We start from the raw sequence: 24,575 nt of genomic DNA on the forward strand, positions 1-24,575 counted from the left end.
ATATATTAAATTTTGTAGCAGGTAAGTAAATAAATCTTTAAAACAATAGTTTACATAAATAAGTATTTGAAATTATTATTGTTTTTGTCTCTTGTTAGATATTTTTATGCTATAAACAACACAACATATTTGATACAAAAATACTTAATCGTACTGGTAGGTGGCACTTAATCAAATAATTATATTAGGTATTATAGGTATTTAAATGTACATCTGTATAACGATATTATTATTAAAGTAAGTCAAGTTTAATATTAAAACTAATAAGTTGTAAGTAGTAAATAATATGCAGCTCACATTACATACAATATAATATATATATATAACTTTTATTAAAATGTTCTTACCGAAACAGGTCATATAAGGGCAGGGCATTATGAATTATTTTATGTGCAACGTGACCAACCACACACGCACTAGATAACTTGCAGCTGTGACCCAAAAACTTAGTTGTTTTGTAGTCTTATAACTATAGAATAATGTTTGAAATTACTTGTTCGTAGCATTTTCTTCATAAAGCTTTTTATTATACTAATACTAATATAAATTTCAATATGTATGTACATTAGGGTCATGATGAATTACACATTTTCTAGGATTAAAGTAACAACCCCTAAGTAATTAACATCTGGGCTAAGGCCTCCTTCCTTTTGACAAGCTTCTTTTTTAGATCTTATTCCACCACGCTGTTTCAATGCCACATGTCAAACCTATTTTAGTGTTATGGTGATGTCGTAACCCGCTAATATTAAACTTGATCTAATAACTGTGTAAAGTAACATACATAAAATACACTTGAGTAATTTTCAAATGTAAAAGTAATTAGTACTAATTGCTTTGGTTAGCTTACTTTACTTTAAAAATACACTTGATAATTCTCAAATTTAAAAGTTATCAGTACTAATTACTTTTAAATTTGAGAATTACTCAAGTGTATTTTATGTAAGTTATTTTACAAAGTGAGTAGATCAAGTTTAATATTAACGGATTACAACATCACCAAACTTTCATTGAAATAGTTAGATTTTCGGTATTGTTATAATTAAACAGGCTAATGTGATAAATTGCTACTAATATTTCCCAGGCGTGAAAAAATAAAATAGGTGTGTAATTAATTCATGATGCAGACATCATGAATTAATTACACACCTATTTTATTAACCTCTTTCGTAAACTGTAATGTTAAGTGTTGAAAATATAAACGTAGTCCGAACTTATTGACGCTAAACCTCTTTAGTGTCACTCTCTCTAAATAAAAAGAATATGTCTGTCTTTTGTAACTACGCTCCGTCTTTTTATTTAACCTTTCCCTAGCCTAGCTCTGTAAAACTATAATCTAATACTAGTTTTCATTATTAAGGTATTTTTAATATGTTATAAACCTCGGTCAAGGAAAACGTTTGATGGCTAGATTCAATTTTGTTTGAAATCGTGTATATACCAGTCGATGCCTGTTGTAATAATAGTTATTTATGTTACGATAAGGAACTTTACAAAATTTATACGAAGGTATTTAACACTGCTACCTACACCGATTTCGCTAGAGTAAGTTTAAGGTTTTCCCAAAGCTATTTGTTTAAAATAATTAGACAAAAAATAAAACTAAAGTGAAAAAAAAATTCTTTGTTTAAGTAGGCTATTGAATCGTAATACATACAGCATTACATTAAATGAATAGCTTTGGTTCTGGATATAGATACTACCGAGAATAGCTGGTAAAGAATTTTTTTTGTATCGAATAAATATTTAGTGGATAATATATTGATGGATATCAGAACTTACGAATGTACTTTAAAACCATAATATAAATATTTTGATTGTCAAATTAACAAAATTATCAATATAATCTAATAAAATGAATCGCCTAATGGACTTCAACTTATGTCTTGTATTAACTTTATGAGTGACTTAGTAATTATTATTCTAATTTCAATAGGCAATATTTGAATTTGTGGTTTAATACATTGTTCAAAAGGTTACTAATGCAAGCAATAAGATTCAATGTGAGTAAAATATAGCCTTTTTCTAAGCAAATTATAATACAACGGTGCCACTATGTAAGGAGTTGGTGCAACCCTTGGCAGTCACAGGCTCTTAGTTTGTAAGCGCCCACTGTACTCCAATATGAAGGTATTATATTTAAAGATTTTAATATTACATATAAGTACAACTGAAAAATATGCATAAAACCATATATATTATATAATCATTCACACTTGATAAATGATTAAAAAGATTAAATTGTGGTTTAATTGCATTATTCACGTTTTTAAAATTAAAATAATTTATAATTTTAGTTGCATTCGTTATAGATACCTTTTGTAATTGTAATTTTTTTATATGATTGTAAGTCTGTATGTCTTAATATAGCTGTTCTTTTTTATTTCTTATATTACAATAAGTCATATTTAATAATCCTTGTAACTTAGAAATAAATCTATTTAAAACGTCTTAATTATCTTATATGCAGGTTCTTATTTTAGTAGTGGCGTTAGTGTCTAGCGCGTACGCCGGTCTTCTAGCGCCCGCACCATTTGGCTACGCTAGACCGTATGGCTTCGCAGCCCCTCTTGCAGTTGCACGGCCAGCATTAGCTCCATATGCCGTAGCTAAGGTCGCTGCACCGGTTGAGGATTATGACCCTAATCCTCAGTATTCCTACGCCTATGATATACAGGATGCTCTTACGGGTAAGATTTTGAAAAAAATAATTATTAAAAATGCAAATAAAATAATACAATAGGAAAGTTTATATATATATATATATATATATATATATACTATTACTTTACTAAATATTTTAGGTGATTCTAAAAGTCAGCATGAAACACGCTCTGGTGACGTAGTCCAAGGTTTTTATTCCCTCGTCGACCCTGACGGTACCCGTCGTGTTGTCGAGTACACCGCTGACCCTCACAATGGTTTCAACGCAGTCGTCCACAAGCAACCCCTCGGGGGAGTGATAAAGGGTGTGGCTCCTCTTGCTGCTATTCACAAATTGTGTTAGTAGGACAGATTTAACATAGATGTGTTTATATGTTTTAATCTGTCTTTAATTACGCTGCCGGCAAAGTGACCTGAATCTATTTATATTTTGATGAATATAGTTATTGTTAACGTTATGTTAAAAACTAGAGTAATAAATAAAAGGAATCAAAATCGGCTTGTTTTATTTATTACATATGCTAAATATGGTATGGTTCAAACCTTTGTTTAAATCGAATAAATGAATGTTTAGGTACGTAAAAAGAATCATCATACGAAGAATTTCCAAAATTAATTTTAAATATATCTTTTACCAAACAAAACTTTTTCTATAATATTTGAGATTAATAATTTATAACCAAATTAATTTAAAGCTCAAAGTTAAAATTAGTCACGATTTCAAATTAACCTTAATTTGTTTAATTTATTCACTAGCTGACCCGTTCCAACTTCGTTGGGCGGTCAACATTTTTACTTGTGATCGTTTGGCCGAACATTAGTAAAATTGTCTCCGTATTTGATATTTTAAATTATCTCTTAAACTATGCAAACAAAAAACAAACTGTAAATAATGAATTTTATCTAAATATAATTTCCTTGCTAATAAAGCAATTTATTTTCAAATAGATTGACGTGTAAATTAAAAAAAAAAATTCTAATAGAAATATCACTCAATAGATTACGAAACGGTCGTGATTCCATACCTACGTCGTATTATCTCTTTAACCATTGGTACAAATTATATGCAGTGAAAGAGAAAAGTCTTTACTTTTAAGCACTTGAGACGATAAGTTTACTTATTTTAATAAGAATACATAATTGTTGATAATATGACCAACGTGAACATGACCTAACGATTTAAAATTATTTTTTTAATATAAAAAATTAATTTTTGTGACTTAAATATAAAAGTTAGACATCAGCTGTCCCTAACTTTTTGTAGGCATTATCAAGCTCTACAACTTTTCTCTATAACTCAATCATATATCTCTCATCGTTAAGGCCGTGTTCGACAGAAACGTTTTCGTTCGACCGTTTTTTCTCCGACTTACTTTGCTAATCCCACTACAACGAAAAAGTCTTTTCATTTTTCGGGTTAATAAACTCTATGACACTCACAAATAATGTGGCTCTATATTGGTAAAAGAATTTTCAAAATCGGTTAAGTAGATCCAGTGATTACCCCCTACAACCTCACAAACTTTATCTCTTTATAATATTATAGTATAGATTTGAAACAAAAATATTTGTAATTATGCAAATGCTTTGATATGCTTATACGATACAATTACTTTGATGATCTTGAACTAGAGTGAGTAATAATGGTATTTCAAATCAGTCCCAACCGGCTTTTATATATCATACGATGCATACACATTACCTTCGAGTGGGTTATACTTATTTAAATTCTTTTGTCGTCCTTTTTAAATCAGTGAAGATTATGCGATTAAAGAAAAAGGAATATCCTTTATCTTTAGTTTTCTTTAATTAGATATATGTTAAATTGTTAACTCAATTACATTTACAAATCTCAGTATAATTTTTATACAATATTAATCCATATTAAATTTGATGCATTTGTTTTAGGTGCCTAATAAATTATGAATCTATATGTGTTATATATTTTACACTAAAATCATATAAAAAAAACTTTTGAACTAATTTAATAGTAAAAATAAAAGTTTAACCTGTTTTATGAGATGAGAGTATATATTGATAAGAAATAGCGAGTAAGATTTCATGTTAAAAAAAATAATATTTTTTTATTATTTCTCGGAAGTGGCAAGCTTATTGATTCAAACAGGATTTGACTGATTAGCTTATTAATTTTTAGTTATAAATGTTATTCTACAGAACATATGGTATCGATTTATTGAAAAATTTCATATTAATTTTAAATTTAGTATTAAAATTAATATTTCTACAATAAATTTAATGTTAAATTATTTAAGCCCAAGTATTATAACTGTCAACTAAGAATGTCAATGGTCATTCAGGTAAAAAAAGAAGAGTCGGCGGAAAGCAATTATAGACTCTGTAAATAATTACTTTTCTAGTATAGGGAAGCAGCTTGCCGAAACTGCAACTGCGTTTAATGAAAATAACACTAATTCATACAATTTCACGTTTCCTCCAGAGTGTAATTCCATAGTATTACTACCACCAGATGTGGCAGAGATAAAACTGTTAATAATGAACTTCAAAAATAATTGCGCTACAGGCTGGGACTTAGTACCAGCTCAGCTTCTAAAATTATCTAAGCATATAATAGTCCCAGCTCTTTCTAAGCTCTTTAACCTTTGCATAATTCCCAGGGAGTGTTCCCTGAGGTCTTTAAAAGATCTCTTATTACTCCTGTTCACAAGGGTGGGAAGCGAGACCAAGTTTCGAACTATAGACCTATATGAGTTCTGTCATCTCTTTCCAAGATATTAGAAAAAACTACTAAATAACAGACTAATTAATTATCTGGAACATAACAAAATTTTATCTGCCTCACAGTTTGGTCTGGGAAAAGTACTGAAGACGCAGTCATCAATTTAACGAATTATGTTACTTCTCAGGTAGATAGAAAGCAAAAGTGTTTAGGTATATAACCTAGCCAAGGCGTTTGATACCGTCTCTATTCCCATTCTTGTGAACAAGTTGGAATGCCTCGATATTCGTGGCAAACCACTCCTGATCTTTAAGGACTTTTTGGTTAATCGTTCACAACAAGTTAGAATTGGTGATCACGTCAGTTCTCAGGCACCTGTCTTTTTTGGCGTCCCTCAGGGCAGTATTCTTGGCCCAACTCTCTTTTTGATCTATATTAACGACCTATGTGAACAAACTCTAAGAAATGGTAAAATTTTTACCTACGCAGATGATACTGCGCTTGTATTCCACGGAGAGACTTGGGACAAAATACGGTATTATGCTCAATTAGGACTCCACAAAGTCAATCAATGGCTTAGTGTAAACCTGTTGACATTTAACCTCTCCAAAACCTCATTTATTCAGTTTTCTGTGGCCAGAACAAAATCAGAGAACATTAGTCTTAAAGTTCACACATGTAACTACCCCAGTGATTCTTTTGTGAAAAACTTAGCTGGCGCTCTCATATAGACATCACAACTGCGCGCACCAGAAAACTTATTTGGGTTTTCAAGAAGTTGAGGCACGTTGCTGATTTAGATCTTCTGCGCACAATATATTATGCACAGTCAGACATTGGATATTGTATAAAAGCTTGGGGTGGAGCTTGTAAAACCTTTATATTAGACTTGGAAGGAGCGCATAGATCTATCTTAAAAGTCATGACCTCTAGCCCATACAGATTTTCTACAACTAAGTTGTATGAAAAATGTCAACTTCTAACGGTTAGGCAACTATACGTCTATCAATTAGTTATCCAACAACATAGAATCACCCCCTATCATGCTGACGAATACAGTAAGCAACGTGTCATTAAAAACGTATGTCCACCTGTTATATGTCGAACAGCTTCAGCCAAACGGCAACATGATGTTAAAGCAGTTTATTTGTATAACAAAATAAATAAAATAAAAAATATACATCCTTTATGCAATCGTGAAGCTAAAATAATTATTAAAAATTGGCTATTAGGACTAGATTATGAACAAACTTAACTGTTGTTGTTATAATATTTTGTGAAACAAATTACACATATACATACATACACACACACAAACACACACATACACATATGAAAACACACACATACCTACACTTTCCACTCTAATATACAGTATGAAATAATTATTAGTCACTTATTTTTATTTACATAGAACGATTTGACACTAAAAAATTTTGAGCCTAGCTCAGAAATCAGGGACTTCATTATGCTTTGTAACTTTGTATGTGAATAAAAATTATTTATTTAAGCAATCCAAACCAAAGACAGATGTTATACCCAAAGAATAATTATGATAATATAATTAATAGCAGCTTAGCTTTAATAGAACCAAGGAAATCCTTCGTGTGGTTTCTTTGTCAGGACCGGGCCATTCCGTTAGAAGATGCCCAAAGAACTTGATGACTAACAGACCCGCCTGTACTCATTGCGGATAGAATATATAGAATAGATAAAAAGGACATTTATCTGAGAAATGCGGGTATAGACAAGCTTCTTCAACATCGGTCGCGGGACCACCAAAACTGAGACTAAACAAAAAACCGGAGACTATACACATGATAACTGAGTTATAGGGGGACTTGATGAGCAGCCAATTCCAGCGAAGGGTACCATTAATGCGACTGTTAGAGTAGAAGACAATTATTTTAATATAAATTTTATTATCACTCTTTGCCATATGGGAATAATTAATATTATATTACGACAACCAGTTATAAATGACCCTGGTAAAGTGTTCATGATTTCTGGTGATGTTTTTACGATCAACAAAAAGAAACTAGCAGTTCAAGAGATATTAAAAATTAACACTGAAGGTTAAAGTACTTTTTCTAAAAGAAGTCATCGTACCACCAGCATATTATGTTAATCAATGTTACTTCGAATATATATATAATGTCACATGAAGCTATTTTTATCGAATCTTGCACACGAACCCATAGTGGAAAGGATTATTTTATACCATCAGGCATTATAAGTGGGGGTCAAAGTGCACTTGAGATTAGGAACAATTCTAAATTTCCTTTATTGCTGTCTGAAGGAGAAACTTTAGCCAGAGCCCTGAAATGTGACGAGAAAGGGGAACAGCAACTTGTTGCGCCACAATAAACCAATAATATTATAATGACTGTTGATTTTAGCAGACTTAAATGTGACTTTGTCGATCCCGAGATCAAACAAAAGCTACTTGAATTACTCAAAGAATATAGTTTTTCGATGGATACAACAGATTTAGGCTGTACAGATAAAATAGAAATGAATATTGAGCTAAACACTGAAAAACCAGTATGCTATCGACCCTATAGATTGGCAATATCAGAAAAGGAAATAGTGAGAGTTAAGATAGGTGACCTTTGAAAAACAAAGTCACCCGAGAATCCACTTCGGAATTTGCTAGTCCCATCGTTCTGATGAAAAAGAACACTGGTGACTACAGGCTATGCGATTACAGGAAACTAAATAGTTATACTATCAAAGACAAATATCCATTACCAATTATTGAAGAACAAGTAGAAAAATTGGCTGGCAAGAAAATTTTTACAAGCTTAGATTTATCACAAGGCTTTTACTAGATCCCAATGGCTAAAAATTCAATAGCAAAAACCAGATTTGTAACTCCAGAATGACATTACGAGTTTTTATGTATGCCCTTCGGCTTAGCAAACTCACCATGCGTCTTTCAACGTCTAATGGATAAAGTATTAGGTTCTCTTAGATTTGACAAGGTGCTGCCATATATTGATGATCTTCTTATACCTAGTGTTACAAAGGACGAAGGGCTTAATATATTGCAACGTTCTACAAATTTTGAGAGATGCTAAGCTTACACTTAACGTTGATAAGTGTAAGTGTTCTTTTCTGCAAACTGAGGTTAAATATCTTGGGTATGATATAAGTGAGAAAGACATCAGGCCATCTGAAAAGAAAATTGGGGCTGTCAAAAAGTACAAGTTCCATATTCCTACTGCATGTTCAACACAAGGGTATATCAAAAACGATCCATGCTTCACTTTGTACTTTCCATGAATGAAAAGATAACGCGTTGATGTCTATTTCATATAGGTAGCTATTAAATGCCCAAAATAAAATATATTTGGGCTCTTAGTTTGGAATTATTTTTATTTGTAATTAAAATCAAAATATTTAATATCTATCTTTAAAGAATTACACCGCTCCGTGTGAAAGACCAGCCACTTCAAGTAGTGACAATCCTAATTACGAGTTAATACAGTAAAATATATTTGATTAGAGGAGCAGACGTATAAAAGTAGTAACATAGTAATATGTTTTATTTTCATGTTAATGAGAAGACTTAGCCTTGTATGGTTGTGTTTTTGAAAGCGTATATGTAGTTTAAGAAACTACATGCACTGTAGACTTGTAAATCGTGCTTTAAATTATATCATGACAGATGACTCAACAGTTATAATGATGATTTAGAATGAATTTAAAAGCACGCACGACAATACGAACCGAAGTTATATTTTATTAAATTATTAAGGAAATATTTTAGTCTCATTGTTATTTTAAAAGGTAGCCTTCGTATAGCGTCTTCTGTTAGGCAAATGAAATATTATAACATAAAAGAAGTTTGTTACTGAAGAAATCAAGCAGAATTGTTATTGAAAAGGCAAAATGATTGTAACATTAGTTTGATTATTAAAATTATTATGTAAATAACTTCATTATAGATCATTTTGTTATGATTCGGTAATAAGATTGATTCAAACTTGACTTTTGAATTATAAATAAAAACTTACCTTCTCAGCACCAATAATCTTTAAGGCCGTAATATATAAACTGCAAATAAGACGAGAAACGTTTCCATGGTCATCGAATTAAAGTACAAAGTGAAATAGGCTAATTTATTTCAAAGTTTACCACGGCTAAGTGAATAAAGTTTATATTTCTATTCTTTCCCAAAAGTTTTGTTTTAATTTTTGCATATGATTTTAAGGTACCGATTAAATTAAAATCACCACGTTAGCAGTACTAGTTGGGCTTTTTGAATGGAGGTCAAATTTTATCAAACAAAATAAATAAAATCTGCCGCTATAGAGCGTGCTTTCTTTTGATAATCTCCGGAACCATATTAGCAAGGACGACAAACAACAAAAATTAGTTATGACATGAAAAATCACTCTGGCAAAATTTGCTACTAACAAAACATCGGATTGCAAGCACTTAAATTATATCGATGTATTACGCACAAACTTGTTTTTTAAAAGGTTAATGTGTTTGACGTTATATATAAGAACGTAATACTTACAATACAAATACATATTATGATCTTATGGCATAAGCGGGCATTGGGCAGTCTTGTGGATTATAATTGAATGTTGCATCGAGTATCGGTTTATGCTAGTTAAATTTTTATATGTAAATAAAATTTGTTAATCAAATATAAAACTGTACGCGCAATTTTAATATTGACTCCAAGTAATAGAGTTCATTGTAATTATCAGTAGCAGACGTTTCATACATATCCAGGGCCCACTTGATCAGTTTATATTTTAATATTTCTGATATATTATCATATTTTCATTTTTTATATAAGCTGATGGATTAGATTAAGAAAAATTCATACATAAATGTAGATTGATGATTATTTAACTTTTCATTATATTTACATAGTTTATTAACATTATATTTTAACTTCAAATGTTCTAAATTTGTTCTATGCCCCAATTTAGATTATTTGTAGCTTGAGTGTTATCCGCAAAGCGGGAATTCAAGCCAATATGTTGTAATTTACCCCTCTTTCACCGCATAGAATAATAAACCGCTTCATTTATTAGTACCTATTATTGAATATAAAGTTTTGTAAAATATCATGTAATATTATTCATGTGTTGTTTAGGCAGTAGAGTTATTGCACTAAAACAAACTCGATATTCACCGTAAAAAGCGATCGTGAAATGTTAGAAAGTTATATGTTACATTGACTATAGTAATTACAATATTTTAAAGGTTTAATACATCAAGATAGCTTATCACGGTATTTAACATTTCACGAGTACGATAAGATGAGAGTTCCTAGAAACTAGCACTGCTGTTTATAATATACAACTACAGGAAAAAAAGTAATATAATAATTTGTAGTAACTTACCTAATAATACGTTCTAAAATATTATAAAAAATACATAAAAGTGGCTGTATAATGAGTAAGTAAAGTACTTTTACGTGCTGAATGTGACCCTGCTATGTCACTTTCAAATTTAAACAACGATTATCGAATTCATGTAATAAACATAATTCTTAATTATAACTTATTCTTATAGGTAACTTTTATTTTTTTCTAAAATACACGCAAGCAAACTAATTTTATAACTGTGACAAAGCACAGTTATAGGATCTATATTGATTGAAATAACTGATACACATAAATAACTCAATAGATAATTATGATAGTTCGATGGACAATCAAAAGAGTTTAAAAATAACCGGTTATTTGCAATTCAAATTATTTTTGGCAATCATTCATCAGCGATTATACGAAAACTCTCTTTCCTATTTAGTTAAGATATAAACCTGTAAATTCTTAAATAAATACTAAATAGCAACAACAAACAGTATACAATATTTAAAATAAAAATATAAATTAAACCCTGTTCATGCTCTATTTGCACATTCGTTTGGTTACTCTATGACTAAATCTGCGATACGGAACATGCTGGTGAACGCCACGCTTCTATAAATACGACCAATGTCGCGATTGTGTTCGCTTTTACTTCGAATCCTTTTATCGAGAACATTTGCAACATGTATCTGGTAATTAATCGATTAAAGAAAAATAAATACTTATAAATATTCTAATTTTTATCAGTAATTATAATATATATAATATAATATATATTTCATTTTTCAGGTACTGCTCTATGCTTTTGCAGTAAAAGGAGTTTTGAGCATAATAGTTACAGACCCGCCACCAACGAGTACAGAGTACAACTATTGGTACGATATCGTTGATCCTTCTACCGGCGACGCCAAAAGTCTTCACGAAGTTAGACAAGGCGATGTTGTTAAAGGTTCGTACTCCGTCTTAGATCCTGATGGAACCAAACGGATTGTTGACTACACCGCTGACTCTAAAAACGGTTTTAAAGCAACTGTTCGTAATGAACCTTTTACTACGAACCAACTGCAAAACAAACGTCATATGAATTATAATCCAAATAATGTACATAATTTTGGTGGGAATGGATATATATATCCCGCTCCATATTTAAAAAAAAAGGTGCCACCTAAATTTTCTTTGAACCGTTTTGTTCAAAGTGATCAAACGATTTATTTTACACCTGGCAATGATACATCGTCTGAACGTCTCAATTTCAACCGTGGAGAATATTTTATGCCTAATTATATGCATAATTAAATTTACTAAGTATAAATTATAGTAAAGTTTATTGAGTTATAATATATTATTGTGATATTAGTTAAATAAAAATATTAAAATTTGTCAAGATTATTTTTCGTTTTATTTTGAAAACAAAAAAAAAACTGGGTAACGTGTCTCGGAAAATGTACTTAATATTGAACCAATATTTTAGAATTTTAACCCAATTTATTTATTTTAAAACTTTAATACAGTAATATGGTCGACTGTTTAAATTAAAAGTCAATTAATAATACACTCGATTATTAAATAAGACTTAACGTCATATTTTTTAACTTTTATTATTGTACTAGATTTGTGTTTAATGTAAGCTTGATAAGATTTAAATACTTGAGTGAGAGGAAACGTTTCAAGGAACACAATATGAATATTATTTTAAAGGTAATTTGGGGATTTGACAGTCGCTCCGGGTCACACTTGGCACAAAGGTTGTCCATTGCCATACAACGCGGAAATGCGGCCTGCATTATGGGCAGCTTTGCGTCGGGTGGGAATCGGGAGGGACTATTTTAAAATTTGACTAAAATAATAAAAATAATAAATTAATAATCTAAATTTAAATAAAATCCTATGTAATGATCATTAAAATTTTAAAGGTAATTAAGTAAAATACAAACTCTAGACTATTTCTTCCAAAATATCTTTTTATACACTATAGTGGTTTTATAAATATGAATGTTTATTATAATAAGCAATTAGTCATTATTCTAAAATAAGTCTGGTGAATGGATTTCATTTGTGTCACTGAATTAACTACCTACGTTAATAAATATTTTACTATGTGACAATTAAAAAAATAGCTTATACAATGTTTATTAGTATTATTATATATTAACATCACAATGAATTGACAAACAATAACAAATAATAATAAATGTTAAGCAAATTATAAATACATAAATATTATTTAAAGAATAGAAGTAAGTAATAATACATCGTTCCAAGTTATTAGATTTAAAAAAAAATGCAGTATTTTGTATTGTACAATATTATTCCAAGCATAATTAAAATTTAAGATTAAAGGGATCATCATAGTGGTGCAATCGGACACAACACGAACCAATAACCGCAACCACAGCGCTTTGGCACGCCTTGATGTAACCACATATATTCAATATGGTTTGTCTCCGGGTAACAAACGCAACCCACAAGCCGCTTGCAGAATGCACTTGGTATGAGGTTAGGGCATTCCCAAGTACCTAGACCTAAAGATGCAGAATCATTGAAAATATGAGTTTGATAGAACTTAAACACTAAACTTACCATTATATTTTCAAGTAGTACATTTTTTTTTCATTAAAGAATGACATACCTATAACTTAAATCTGAAATTTACAGAATTAATATTTGAAGTACCTCATGATCTCATCATGTTTGTATCGTAAATAACTACCGATTTCTTTATCTAACCTAGATATTAATTTAACAAATACCTCATAGGTACAATATCATGTAAGCTTATATATGCTTTTATTTCACTCTTACTCACTCATTGGATTAGAGCGAAAGAATAAAAGATAAAAAATGAGATAAGAAATCACTTATTGGATTAGAGTGAAAGAATAACAGATAAGAAATGATCTTTGAATAGTTCATCGCGGTAGTTGTACTTATTATATAAAATCGCTCGTGTATATTTGACGACGTGCAGGATAGAGCATTATTGCGAAAGTTTTTGTGAGTTCCTAGAACGGACGTGCATTCAAGAAAGTGCGTCAATGCGTGATTTATCTATAGTTAGTTAGTAGTAAGTTGGGACCGGTCTTTAATTTTATTTAAATTAATATTTTATTGCAATGTATGCAATGTCTTTTACAAATTAGCATTGAAAATGAGTATACGCTTGGCTTCAGTTGTGCGCCGCTTCGCACTTTAATAAAGTGTATATATATACCTTACAAAAGTATTTATACAATACCTTTTTTGATACTCATCATGCGGAATGGGTCACAATCTCCAGCAAGATGTGCCAATAATTCTCGTTTTTCAATACCAGTTAATTGGTCTAAAGTGTCGTGAAAAGCTCCATACATCCTTCTTCCATCGCGCCGCATAAATTTTATGGATCGCAACAACGACATCATATCTATATAGAACGACATATTAATAAGGATTAAGTAAATGTTAAGATATAATAAAGAAAATATATAAAAACTTGTGTTCCTTTATGTTTATGTTAAAAATAATTATAATAGTGAAGCTTTTGCTACAATCAAACGTAACGCGATTCTGTTCTAGATGATAGGGAATTTAGAATAGAATCGCGTTAATAAATTACGCATATAAACAATAATATAACTGTAGTGTCCTACAAAGAAATATATGTATATATCATTTTAAAATACGGCTACCCACTCAACGTGCAACGTTTAAATTTATTATATTTTGGTATAAAATCGTCAAGACTATTACGTTTATTTTCTGATATATATATAAAATATCAGAAAATAATAAATTTAAGTTCCGTAACCGTAACAGCCTGTGAATGTCCCACTGCTGGGCTAAAGGCCTCCTCTCCTCTTTTTGAGGAGAAGGTTTAGAGCTTATTCCACCACGCTGCTCCAATGCGGGTTGGTAGAATTCACATGTGGCGGAATTTCAGTGAAATTAGACACATGCAGGTTTCCTCACGATGTTTAAGTTCATAGCTTAAAATTTATTGAACGGTAGATTCTTAAAAAAACATTATTATGCTAAACTTTTTTAAATAATAATATGTATTCTTTGGCGTATTATAATAATATTTATTCAACTTACTTACAATTATAATTATTGAATTTGTTTAACGTCATTTGTCAGTAACTATACATTGACAGATATTTTTTTATAATAAAAGGTAAAAAAAAAAAAGTAAGTAAAGTTTAAAGCAAGGTATTATTTAAAAAACGTTATTATATAAGTAATTAATTTGTATTATTTGGTCAAAAAGTAAAGCAAACCGATTTCATTGATACTAAATTTAATAGATATATTTATAATTACAACTATATATTTATTACAAATAAAAATTGAATGAAGCAAAAGAAATAAAGACGAACTGTGCAAAGAAAGCTGGTTAACATTGAAATGCAAGTGATCTTTACGCTTGATATCAATCATAGCCCACTGATCTTATTCTCACATTACTCGAACAAATATTGAAGTCCTTTGATGTTGTTAACAATAATCGTGCGACATACATTTTGTATGTAACCGCATTATATTTAATGTGTCAGCGCAATGGTTGGTATATTGCAGCGCCCGCGGCAACCAGATGGTGTATAAAAAGTCCGAAAATTTTGTTGCGGTACATTCGAATTGAGGACTCCTCATTGTGAAGTCACATTCATCCCCTACAAAATGGCTTTCAAGGTATTTTTCTAAAAAGTGTCTTATTTAAGTAAAGTGATTATAAACAATTTTTTATATCAAATTTATTGCGTTTGAGTCGTTGGAAGTGAAAATATTTTTTTTGACCTGTTATATTTTACGGATTAAAGAAATAATATTCCCTAACACAATATCCTTTACTTACAGCTTAACGCATAATGAAACAGATAGAAAAACAAACAATATAAAGTCGATATTTTTAAAATACATGGCATGTTCGATCACTGAGATTATCGTAAAATTTTCACTTTCACGTGCATTAATGCAGTTAAATTATATAAATTTACGCGTTAGTATAATAATTATTAATAATAATTAAATATTTATATAAATTTTTACAGCTCGTTGTCTTGGTTTGCGCTTTTGTCGCTGCCCAAGCTGGCGTGATCCCTGTCACATACACAGCACATCCAGCGTCGGTCGCATATGCCGCTGCACCCGTCGTGCATGCTGCTCCGGCCGCGTCCATTGTGCATTCCGCTCCCATCACCTACTCCGCTCCAGTAGCAAAACTCGCTGCTGCCCCTGTTGCTGTTGAAGAATACGATTCCCATCCTCAATACAGTTTCGCTTATGACGTACAAGATGGTCTTACTGGAGACTCCAAAAGTCAGCACGAAAGTCGGGATGGTGACGTGGTACAGGGCTCGTACTCTGTCGTCGATCCTGACGGCACAAAACGCACTGTTGACTACACCGCTGACCCACACAATGGATTCAACGCGGTCGTACATAAAGAACCAATAGCCGTGAAAGCCCCGTATATAGCTCCCGTAGCTAAAATTGCCACTCCTGTTGTCCACACTGCTCCTGTAGTCCATACTGCGCCTGTCGTCCATCATGCTGCTCCTCTTTCCTATTCCGTTCCTCTTATTCACCATTGAAAAAAACATTTTTACGTCCTAGTCAAAATATAAATTGGCCAAGTATTAACTAACTTATTCTAGCCGATAAAAACTATCTATACCAATAAATATTTGAAACTAATTTACTGCATTTCTTTTTTTATACATGCATTACATCTTTACGTCAAACAACATTAAAACAATTTTAAATTAAAATGATAATAATAAAAATTATTTATAGAGGAAGAAATAATATTGTTTCTTAAAATAATTTTATAAAATAAATGACACATTATAAACACACATGCTCACATGCTGGCTTATCATCAAAAATACAAATTAGTTCACCCCTGACAAAGTATGAACGAAATACCTAATTTTTTTACATAAATATATATAAAACTTTAAAACGAGATTATATAATTCATTTGTATTTCGCATCAAAAAGAGAAAAGTTTATTCGTTCATGTTTGTCTAATTTGATCTTAACTAATGAAATTATTTGTTAGATATTTTTATAATAGCATAGTTTATACACACATTGTATAAAATTATCGATTTTATTATGTATATAACAGATATTGTTGTAAAGATATTGTGACGCTACCGTTAGCGTTCCTATGAAAACTCTGTAGCTTCAAAATGACAAATAGCCTGTAAAGCTCGTTTTTTGAAGACTAAATACAATTTTGATGTATGAAGTGTTAATCCAGAGTAATTTCAATATATTATAAAACAAATGCCCCCGTCGCGTCTGTCTGAACACGATACACTCAAAATCTACTGAATTATCGTTTTTATAATTTTATATGGTTTTCACCAATGGATGGCATGATTCACGAAAAGCGTAGATGTTTAATTCATTATGATTTGATGATAATTGCTGAAGATATCAAAAACCTGGGAGCTGGGAGCTTTTCTGGCTTGCGACGCTTAATCATTAGAGTTATTACGATTAGAGTAATTATTATTATATTTATAAGTATTAGTTTAGAGTGTTACGATATAAACTTTTTGTATAAACCTTTATTTCTACCCTTGTATGTCATAAGACTTGATACTATGAAATTAAATATACAAATACATCAATTTCAATGTCAGTTAGTTGTCTTTCTTTCCTAACTGGGTTTGCTGCTAAACTGAAAGGGATTACAAATAAGAATTCCATTGGAGTTTTTAATCAAAGCAGTTAAAAAATCAAAGTTTGTAATATGTTTTTATATTATTAATGAGGTAGAATTTAAATAATATTAGTAAATCGATTAATCTGTTCATTGTACCTAATGAATTGTATGATAAATGAATTATATTAAGAAGAGAGAACATTGGAAAGTTGGATAGTAATAGTTTTTTTGTGGGATAGATATTAAATGATCCTACAGACTCTTTTGAGTCTTCATAGAAGTTGTCTAATTAAATTAAATTTATAAGATTTTACTTCCTGTCAATGTAGCGCATCAAAAAAATATTGTCAACAAACCCGGTGATGCCATGGGTACATAAGCTATCTAAAGTAAAAATACGGATAGTAAAATTTGAAAAAATATATTTACTAGTAAGGGTCCCGATTTCGTATGGGTAAAATAAGAACTATAAATATTTTTTAAAAAAAATCCTGGATTCGATCCAACTACCGGATCCGATCTAATCCTTCCAAAATTATTTACACAAACACACAAAAAATGATAAAAATCGGTCCTGCCGTTTAAAAAAAGCCGTGTAGGTAACTTGCATACTTACAGAAGAATTATAAAAATAACAGATTGTTTTTAAATCCTTAAAAATAAAAAAAGTAAAGTAATGTTATGAAGAAAATTACACATAGTCTATGACGAAAGTCTGACATTTACATCCGGTAGTCCTTGTACTATATCAAGTTATACAATTGGATTATTGATTTGGAATATGTCATCGACCGCTGTTTTATAGCGAGTAGGATATGCCTAGTAGCTCAGCCTCGAGGCAACGCTTACAGTATATAAGTGGCAGGTCACTTCTTTAAATCATCATATTTAATTTTTCACTCATACAAGACAGCGTCTAAAATGGCTTTTAAGGTATGTAATTTAATAGTTTATTTGAATTATTGATACAAGTTCTAGATATAATTAAACTTTTTTTCTACAGTTTGTCGCCCTCACCTGCTTAATGGCCGCCGTCAGCGCTGGTATAGTTCCAGCTGCTTCTATCTCATACGCTGCGCCAACGTACTATACCGCTCCCGTGGCACACTCTGCGGCTCCTCTTACAAAGTTTGCCTACAGCAGCCCTGTAGCCTATGCCGCCCCTGTTGCAAAAGTGACCGCAGTCGCTCCCGTGGCAAAACTCGCCGTTGAGGAATACGATGCTCATCCTCAATACAGTTTTGCTTACGACGTACAAGACGGTCTCACTGGAGACTCTAAGAGCCAGCACGAAACCCGTGACGGTGATGTCGTCCAGGGCTCGTACTCCGTTGTTGATCCCGATGGCACCAAGCGTACTGTGGACTACACAGCTGACCCCCACAATGGTTTTAACGCGGTTGTACGCAAAGAGGCTCTCAGTGTGAAGGTAGCAGCTCCAGTCGTCGCTAAAGTTGCCGCCCCCGTTGCCTACGCTGCTCCCGTCGCTAAGCTCGCCCCCGTCGTGCACGCCGCCCCCGTTACTTACGCAGCTGCCCCTGTTGTACACGCACCTGTGGCTTACTCTGCTCCTTTCTACCACCACTAGCGTAACATAAAAAATATAAAAATATTTTTGCATATTTATTGAAACATGTATTTTCATTTCCATTTATATACATAAATAAGAATCAGATTTGACTTCTACCGCCATTAAACAGACACTTAGTAAAGTATCGATTTATCAATAAATATTTTTTTTCAAATTTCATAATTTGTCGTAACCGTAACAGCCTGTGAATGTCCCACTGCTGGACTGAAGGCCCCTCACCCTTTTTAAGGAAAAGGCTTAGAGCTTATTCTACTACGCTGCTCCAGTACGGATTGGGACATGCAGTTTCCTCATGATGTTTTCCTTCACCGTAAATCACGAGATGAATTATAATCACAAATTAAGCACATGAAAATTCAGTGGTGCTTGCCTGGGTTTGATTCCACGATGATCGGTTAAGATTCACGCGTTCTTATCACTGGGCCATCTTAGCTTATTTACTTTTCATAATTTACTTAGCATGAATATAATAAAATTAACATACATTTTTCGTAAGATATATATATATCTGAGAAATCTAGTGCTTTGTTTCGTAGGTAATAAGAAGAGAATGTAAATAAATCTTAAAGCTGATACAGCTTGTATTTATTATAATAAACTAAATTGTGTAAAATGTGTGTTATGTAAAAAAGTTAAAATAGAATAACTGAACAGAATCTATATTTCGACAACACACCTGCAAGCACTCGGCTGATGCAGGTTTTCATGGGCGGTAGTCACTTTCCATCAAGTGAGCCTCCTGCCTGTTTACCCCTTTAAATAAAAATAAAAACGAACCATTAATGGCTTCAGGTAGAACCTTTGCAACAGATTAAAACTGACTAACAAAGGCGGCGGCAATTTAATCTAATCCTGATATTATAATATATTATATAAAACAAATTTATTTATACGAACCATATTTAATTAGCCGAAACACTTAAAAGGTCATTTAAAATGATCTTTAGATTTGTTTGATGATATTTCTTATCAAGATCTGATATATATTTTTTAAATTGATTTCAGTAGTTATTGTTAAAAATTCCAGCATTGTTTTTCACTATATGATTAAAATAAAAAAGTAGAGTTTGTATTTTACGGGGCGCGCAAATTAGAAGATTAAGTATAAATATTTTTCAGGAGCTGCATGTGGCATGTCATGGACTAAGTTTAGTCGGCCCTAGTCCGAAAGTTTGGTTAATAAAAACTCGACTTCAGACACAAGTTTGTTCTAATACTCGTCATCTGCATAGCAGTGAATGTTACTAATTTGCAATTTATGCATTTAATTTTAAGCCAGTGGCACTAAGTTGAAAATAAAATTTACACACATTGTTGGTCTCGGTGTCTAAACAAGAAAGTAAAGTTTTTAAATATTTTTCTTTACAACATAAATTTGTTTTTGTGTTTTTCTCGTAGAGCTTGCTTAATTATTTAAATTTTTGTAATGAACTTACAATTGAATGCCATAATAATTATTCTTATTTCCTCTCAAAATATTACGAAATCCTATCGACAAAGCGTGTTCAGGGCGACAGATCTTTTAGGTCGGTAATTTTAGGTGCTTTCCATAACCATTGTTATAATCGTTACGATTAACTAAACATAAATAATAAAAATGAATTATATAATGCATCTTTTTTCTTAAATTTATATTCATATAGAAGTTATTTGTTTCCTTTTTTTTTATAGAATAGGAAGGTGGACGAGCATATGGGCCTGACCTGATGGTAAGTGGTCACCAAACGCCCTTAGACATTGGGATTGTAAGAAATGTCAACCATCACTTATAGCCAATGCGCCACCAACCTTGGGAACTAAGATTTTATGTCCCTTGTGCCTGTAATTACACTGGCTCACTCACCCTTCAAACCGGAACACAACAATATCAAGTATTGCTGTTTTGCGGTAGAATATCTGATGAGTTTGTGGTGGTACCTACCCAGACGAGCTTGCACAAAGCCCTACCACTTTCTACTGAAAATAAGTAGTTTCTTACAACACATCAAAATATTTTTAACGTTTTATTTTATATTTTATGTTTATAATAGTAGCAGGTAAAACATGAAATTTCGATACCAAGTGACCGAGATAAAGGCATAAGTGGTAAATAGCCTTGTGGAAGACTGCAGCAGTGACCTTATGTCTAGGTCCGCTTGTGTGTCTACATTATGATATTGTCTAGGTAAGTTACTCTAACTATTTTCATTTAAAATTATTAAGACATATGTATAAAATAAAACATATTATTCATTTTATTTAATTGCGTGTGCCATTTGTTTTCCTTTTGTCATTGTGTTATAAAAAAACTATTTTTTTCCTAAAAAGAATATTTTGTTTATGATATCGAACGTGTCAATGTTAATGTTCTATTTTTAAATAAAAGAAGAAATGCAATTAATAAATGGTAAATTTATCACATAAAAGAAAATTATATTATTAATAACAATTGGTATATCGTGTATGTATTTAAGAAAACCTAATTTCAACTAAAATGACATTACAGATTTTTTTCATTGGTATGCGGTTCAGTATAAAGTATATTAAATATCAAGCAATAGTGCGGTTGAGTGGAAAACAGAAATGTGACCTGACGCTACGAAATATTGATACCTGAATAATTAAATTTGTCTTGCGTAGCAATAGACATTAGGTATCATTTACAAAGGTTATGGACTCAGATAATAAAGAAATAGTGACCTGTGTACAAATAACAAATATCTACTTAAAGTTTTTGAAAAGATGGGCAGTCGCGGTTGCACCTGCGGAAATTTAAGCTCAAATATTTAAGATATAACGTCAATATGTCATAATTTTTTTGTTAGTATTTCTATCTATTAAAAGCTTAAACACTTTTTACTGTATTAATTTTTTTTTTTATAGAATAGGAAGGTGGAAGAGCATATGGGCCACCTGATGGTAAGTGGTCACCAAACGCCCTTAGACATTGGCATTGTAAGAAATGTCAACCATCGCTTATAGCCAATGCGCCACCAACCTTGAGAACTAAGATTTTTAGCCCTTGTGCCTGTAATTACACTGGCTCTCTCACCCTTCAAACCGGAACACAACAATATCAAGTATTGCTGTTTTGCGATAGAATATCTGATGAGTGGGTGGTACCTACCCAGACGAGCTTGCCAAAGCCCTAGCACCAGTGAATGAACTTAATGTGACGTCAACAAAGATTGAGTTCTGTATATATTCATATTCTACTTGTAGAACATATGGTGGCAAAAGTATCTACTTCTACTATAACGTGTTACTTAAGTTGCTTCTTATAAAACCAATTCTGCAGGCTCAAATTTTTAAAATAAGTTTTTTTGCATCTATTTTATGTGAGTAAAAACAAATTTTAACTTAGATTAGTTTGTGGAATCATCCATAGTTTTTTTTACAATTTGGCAAAACAATTGGAGTTATGTCCGAAATTAATAATATTTTGTCTTCTGAAGCACAGACAGGATTATTTATAGCTTCTATTCGATGATTATATAATGGGTTATAATTAAATATAGCAAAACTATATCTAATATACAGTTTTCCTTATAGATCCTTCGATTCAATTGCAATAAAGTGACAATTTATGAGTAGAATTAGCCCCTGATTTAATAATCTTAACTTTATTAAAATAGAAAACTATGTGCAAAAAGATTCTTATTTTAAATCAAAATGTAGGTTATATCCTTATCAGACTACAGTAGTTTTGTTAAATTTCATAATATTTGGCCTAAAGTCAAGAACGCTGAATTTTCCGCCATTGACAAATTACAACTCATTTCCAATTGCATGCACATCCTAAGTGATGCGCCGACATAATACTAAGCGTGAACTTGGCCCGGTGTCACAACTCATACCACTATATATACCTCAGCAGATTCTTCAGGAGCATAGTTACTCTTGGCTTCACCACCAACTCACCTAAACAACAATGGCCTTTAAGGTAATACAATAAATATATATATATATGATTACAACATAAAATAGTATTTTTAAATTTTTTATATTAAATTAAAAAATATTCTTTTGTCATGAAGAATTGTCGTTATTTCAAAAGGTTATTTCTTAATATAAATTGTAAGCTTATAAACTTACAATTTGTGAACTTAAATAGTTTATACAAAAATATATAATGTTCAATAAGATTGGATTTAATATATTAATTTTAGTAGAAATTTTGTTACAGTATACTAAAATATAAGAGTATTCAAAGCCTATTCGGTTCTTATTAGTTCGCAGAACTGGCATATTTCAGTAACGCTTATATATTTTACAACTGCTAACACTCAAACTAATTGAGATTCAAATAGCAACTCAAAGCCGTCCTTGACAGACTCTATCCTCGGTCTATTAGTAATTTCTCCGTGCTTGCTTTACGTAATAACTTTAGTGTCAATCTCACAAAACGGTGTTACTATTTCAAGTACAATACTTAAATGTAGCACACATGAATATGACCGTCATTTGTCTCATCAATCTATTTTAACCTGTTGATTTATTGTTGATTAAGTAAACTTTTTTTTTGTTTGCAGATCGTCATTTTCTCTTGCGTCTTGGCACTTGCCCAAGCTAGCGTTGCTCCTGTGGCTGTAGCTGCTCCCCTTGCGGCGGCTCCTTTGGTGGCAGCGCCAGCCGTCGCAGCCAAATTGGAAGAATTCGATCCTCTTCCACAATATCGATTTGGATATAATGTAGCTGATGCACTCACGGGCGATTACAAAAGCCAACAAGAACAACGTGATGGTGATTTAGTGCAAGGATCATATTCACTTGTAGACCCCGATGGCACGCGCCGTACTGTAGATTATTCCGCTGATTCTATCAATGGATTCAATGCAGTCGTGCGAAAGGAACCTCTCATTGCTGCGCCGGCAGTAGTCTCTGAACCGGCGGTTATACCCGCTCGTATTTCTGCTGCTCCTTATGCTGCAGCTCCCATTGTTGCTGCCCCAGTAGCTAAATACACTGCCGCATACACAGCTCCTTTGGCATATGCATCCTACACAGCTCCAGCTGCGAAGCTAGCATACACAGCACCTTTTGGCTATCCAGCTCCCGTGGCGAGATTCGCATATTCTTCCCCGGTTGCTAGACTGACAGCAGCTCCTGTGGTAGCTGTCTAATTAACATTGATTTATAACTAAAATTGACTGATTTCTCTCTCTTTTATATGGCCAATAAACTTTTTTATTTGTGAAAATTAATTTAAAATTGTCTTTAATTTTAATAAACCTATCTGAATCAATATTTAAAAAAACTCACTATTTTTTATATAAAGTAACGTTATAAATGAATATTTATGTAGTAAAGCCGTTAGTCCTGCGCCTGAACTCTTTCCGGTCGTGCTGGATTGCCGTCCCATCGGATTATGAGAGTTAGGGAATAGACAGTGCACCTAAGTGTGCACACACACTTGTGCACTATAATATCTCCTGCGCAGTTCACTAATCTCTTGAGATTGCCGCCGTGGTAGTAATCGGTCCGAAGGATATTAATACCATATTAAAGTCCGAAGGATAATAATACCGTATTAAAATTTAAGTAAATCCTAAATAAGACTAGTTGTTGACGAGGCGTGGTAGTGCGATATTTTAAGAAACACTATATATTGAATTTAAACTTCAAATCTGATATATAAATTTAATACGT

At 31.8% G+C, this 24,575-nt stretch overlaps 6 protein-coding genes across 8 annotated transcripts; 5 read left to right on the forward strand and 1 right to left on the reverse strand.

The window, feature by feature from the left end:
- Window positions 1-2,464: 2,464 nt before the first annotated feature.
- Window positions 2,465-3,074, forward strand: LOC126776294 (larval cuticle protein A2B-like). Its single transcript, XM_050498688.1, has 2 exons — window positions 2,465-2,690; window positions 2,805-3,074. The coding sequence occupies exons 1-2, from the start codon at window positions 2,465-2,467 to the stop codon at window positions 3,005-3,007; spliced, it is 429 nt and encodes a 142-aa protein (XP_050354645.1). The 3' UTR covers window positions 3,008-3,074.
- An 8,234-nt stretch (window positions 3,075-11,308) lies between these two features.
- On the forward strand, window positions 11,309-11,997 carry LOC126776611 (larval cuticle protein A2B-like). Its single transcript, XM_050499260.1, has 2 exons — window positions 11,309-11,393; window positions 11,491-11,997. The coding sequence occupies exons 1-2, from the start codon at window positions 11,385-11,387 to the stop codon at window positions 11,995-11,997; spliced, it is 516 nt and encodes a 171-aa protein (XP_050355217.1). The 5' UTR covers window positions 11,309-11,384.
- Window positions 11,998-13,047: 1,050 nt separating this feature from the next.
- On the reverse strand, window positions 13,048-14,120 carry LOC126776612 (cytochrome c oxidase subunit 5B, mitochondrial-like). The gene is made up of 2 exons (XM_050499261.1): window positions 13,937-14,120; window positions 13,048-13,223 (listed from the first exon to the last, which is right to left on the reverse strand). Exons 1-2 carry the CDS (start codon window positions 14,118-14,120, stop codon window positions 13,048-13,050), a joined length of 360 nt encoding a protein of 119 aa, XP_050355218.1.
- A 1,140-nt stretch (window positions 14,121-15,260) lies between these two features.
- Window positions 15,261-16,321, forward strand: LOC126776424 (larval cuticle protein A2B-like). The gene is made up of 2 exons (XM_050498939.1): window positions 15,261-15,369; window positions 15,729-16,321. The coding sequence occupies exons 1-2, from the start codon at window positions 15,358-15,360 to the stop codon at window positions 16,269-16,271; spliced, it is 555 nt and encodes a 184-aa protein (XP_050354896.1). The 5' UTR covers window positions 15,261-15,357; the 3' UTR covers window positions 16,272-16,321.
- Window positions 16,322-17,366: 1,045 nt separating this feature from the next.
- LOC126776421 (cuticle protein 21-like) lies at window positions 17,367-18,944 on the forward strand. Of its 3 annotated transcripts, XM_050498935.1 has the most exons (3): window positions 18,278-18,289; window positions 18,360-18,797; window positions 18,849-18,944. In XM_050498935.1, exons 1-3 carry the CDS (start codon window positions 18,278-18,280, stop codon window positions 18,942-18,944), a joined length of 546 nt encoding a protein of 181 aa, XP_050354892.1. The 3 variants fall into 3 exon arrangements, with proteins under 3 accessions (XP_050354891.1, XP_050354892.1, XP_050354890.1); XM_050498934.1 differs by lacking the exon at window positions 18,278-18,289 and adding an exon at window positions 17,367-17,434 and having other exon boundaries at window positions 18,360-18,944; XM_050498933.1 differs by having other exon boundaries at window positions 18,360-18,944.
- A 3,859-nt stretch (window positions 18,945-22,803) lies between these two features.
- On the forward strand, window positions 22,804-24,124 carry LOC126776416 (larval cuticle protein A2B-like). Its single transcript, XM_050498926.1, has 2 exons — window positions 22,804-22,869; window positions 23,459-24,124. Exons 1-2 carry the CDS (start codon window positions 22,858-22,860, stop codon window positions 24,047-24,049), a joined length of 603 nt encoding a protein of 200 aa, XP_050354883.1. The 5' UTR covers window positions 22,804-22,857; the 3' UTR covers window positions 24,050-24,124.
- Window positions 24,125-24,575: the final 451 nt, after the last annotated feature.

This window comes from Nymphalis io, chromosome 20, assembly GCF_905147045.1.
Source record: "Nymphalis io chromosome 20, ilAglIoxx1.1, whole genome shotgun sequence".
NCBI classification, from domain to species: domain Eukaryota; kingdom Metazoa; phylum Arthropoda; class Insecta; order Lepidoptera; family Nymphalidae; genus Nymphalis; species Nymphalis io.